The sequence below is a fragment of the Notothenia coriiceps genome, unplaced genomic scaffold, assembly GCF_000735185.1.
Source record: "Notothenia coriiceps isolate Sejong01 unplaced genomic scaffold, NC01 NC01_scaffold00010942, whole genome shotgun sequence".
Classification (NCBI taxonomy): Eukaryota; Metazoa; Chordata; class Actinopteri; order Perciformes; family Nototheniidae; genus Notothenia; species Notothenia coriiceps.
This window is the reverse complement of record NW_011343643.1, coordinates 1-2,628: the sequence shown is the minus strand read 5'-3', so window position 1 is coordinate 2,628 and position 2,628 is coordinate 1. Positions and strand designations below refer to the sequence as shown.

Here is a 2,628-nt window from a genome sequence, read left to right as displayed (position 1 = left end):
ACTCATGTTTAAATAATACTACATAATAAATGTAGTCTACATTTCATAATAAGAGATGTAAAACCAAAAATTTGAACTAAATGCTTAGTCTCTAGTTGTATTTGTATTGTTGATTTAATGTGTGAACGAGGCGATATAGAGAAGGTTAAGCTGTCATTATTAGGCTGTAATTTGTTATATACTGTTGGAATGGGTAAGCAGGCCTATTGTTTTTGGATATTTGTGGAGTTAGGTGGTCCATGAGTGTTTTTTATTGGTTAAGTGGTCCTTGGTATGAAAAAGTTTGAGAAACACTGCGCTAGTGGATTGTCAAAGGGGGAGCCTCGTTGCGGGGAAATTATACAGATGGCTAGTCCGCCCCTGAAAATGTCTATGCAAACGTTGTTATTAAGATTTTTTTTTTTTTTAAATTACAAAAAAAATTAATCAATTTTTTTTTTTTATTATTATTATTTTTTTATTTTCCATTTTTATTTTGTAATCATCTCGCGATCCCCACTTTGGGAACCCTTGCAATAAGCAACATTAGACAAAATGAAAACGTCAAAATAAGTACACTATATAAATAACAATATAGATCTACCAGTACAGTACAGTACTATCTTTGTATCTAACACATGTTTCCTGTGGATAAACCTGAACCCACTACAGTGACACAACCAGTTTATGGTCAAGTACCTTGTTGGTACAAATGAATCCGGCACCGAGGGCAGCAAGAACCTCAATAACAGCTGGGCTGCTGTTGCATCTGACAGCATAGTAGGGTCTAATTTGGGCCATGTGGGTTCGCCAGCGAACATGCTGCCTCATTATTACTCCCAGGTCTGCTACAAAGAATGCATTCTTCTCAGTCTGAGGAGGAAATAAAAATACATGTCAATGAATGAGTAAAAATACAAACTCCAAGCTTTCGCTAAAGTCTGTCAGATTGTGACTTACCACATGTAAACAGGCCAATAGAATAGAATAAAAGCTGTTTTGAAAAGTACGAAATGCAGGTTTACAAGTGTGTGCTAAATGTACATGTTGCTGCAGTGAGGCCCTTACCAGAGATTGTTCATAAATATGATTGTCAATCACGTCACAGAGGGCTGCGCCTCCCTCCAGCAGACCGACAGAATACTGCGGTTCATCAGCGATTCCTTTCATCCTCTCAACCGTTTTCTTCTAATCCGACAGGCATAAAGAACTTGGCTAGTCCGAAGTGTACTTTCTCACACCCTCTTGAGCCCCTGGGTTCCTAGACTTTAGCAACAAACTGTACAAGAAAACGAGAAGAGTCAACACAACATTCACAAACAATTCAATCATATATGGATAATGCATTTCAAATGATGTTGTCCAGCAAGTTTATAGAGAAGCTGGAACCAAGATATTATATACGAGATCGGCAAATAAAACAAGTCATTTTCAGGGAGTATCCAATCAGAGCACAGCGCAGGCTGCATGTTACAGGACAGCATTGTGGAAGAGGCCTATTCTTCTAAAGAGCCACTGTCAAAACAGAGTCTGGGGCACAGAGTTCATTCACTTTACCATCAATTACTCCCAACAATCACCATTAATCCCAGAACTGGTGACCCGTGAAAGTTCTTTTTGAAGGCATTAAATAAAGTACAATACTGGCGGCGTTGATGTCACAACTTTACTTTCAATTATGTTGCACAAAAAAACAAATCAGAGAGGCACAGCAGTCTGGGTGGAATATATGGGACATGGCTGTAGGTTAGGGAGGTTAAATAGTGAGAAAACAATGGGCCTAGAAAGCCTGAAGCATCTGAGACAGGGCGGGGCTACTGTCAAAAAAAGGGCATTGTGCTTATGACTCCCCCAAAATCTGATCAGTTTTATAAAAAATAGTGTGCAGATGTATTTGTTTAGAGTCTGACACACATGAACTGACAGAGGGACAAGGGCAAGTCGGTGATAACATTACTCTCTTGAAATAAGTGATGATGTTAATGGCATCATACAGTCGGTTAATGATCAGTTTATGGTTTACAGCAGTGGTTCTCAAACTTTTTCTGTCATTCCCCACTTTGAACAGGTGGGCCTTTTCAAGCCCCACCTGTTCCTCATCGCTCCAATAAAATGGTAGGTCAAGCTTAAAATTGTCGAATGTATCGTTCTAGAACAGGGGTCTCCAACATTTCGGAGGAGAGCTAATTTCAAAAAATAAAACAAGTCGTGAGCTACTTTTACTCCTCTTTTTTAGTTTTTTTGCTCTGTATATATTTAGCACATTTGAACATTATTATATGCTTACCTTTAACCTTTGTGTGCTGTTTGGGTCTGTGGGACCCGTTTTCAATGTTTACTAAAAGAAAATGTATGCAATTTAATTATTTTAACCTGCTTTATTTGGGGGTGGACCTCACCTCCTCTAGGGGGGTCCGGGGCATGCACCCCCGGGACGATTTTTTTTTAATGTTGAAGTGAAATGCCTCAATCTGGTGCACTTTGAGCAAAAAATGAATTTATGGATACAGCTCTCAACACAAATATGATCAAAACGAATAACAAATCATTTAAACTTGTTTATTCTTATCTTATGTTACCTAGTTAGCATTCTTTCTTTTTATTTATGCATATTTTACTAATCACTCCCCTTTTAAACTTTTTTATTTT

The 2,628-nt window shown here is 38.1% G+C and overlaps 1 protein-coding gene across 1 annotated transcript; it reads right to left on the bottom strand.

The window, feature by feature from the left end:
* Positions 1-630: 630 nt before the first annotated feature.
* On the bottom strand, positions 631-1,298 carry LOC104946291 (antizyme inhibitor 1-like). Its single transcript, XM_010772078.1, has 2 exons — positions 1,048-1,298; positions 631-852 (listed from the first exon to the last, which is right to left on the bottom strand). Exons 1-2 carry the CDS (start codon positions 1,147-1,149, stop codon positions 646-648), a joined length of 309 nt encoding a protein of 102 aa, XP_010770380.1. The 5' UTR covers positions 1,150-1,298; the 3' UTR covers positions 631-645.
* Between the last annotated feature and the right edge of the window lie 1,330 nt (positions 1,299-2,628).

Bases quoted from the DNA above. Each gene is read 5' to 3' on its own strand.
- LOC104946291 (XM_010772078.1), bottom strand. From the start codon at position 1,149: ATGAAAGGAATCGCTGATGAACCGCAGTATTCTGTCGGTCTGCTGGAG. The intron at 853-1,047 runs GTAAGGGCCTCA...TTTCCTCCTCAG, and splicing joins ATATTTATGAACAATCTCTG to ACTGAGAAGAATGCATTCTT.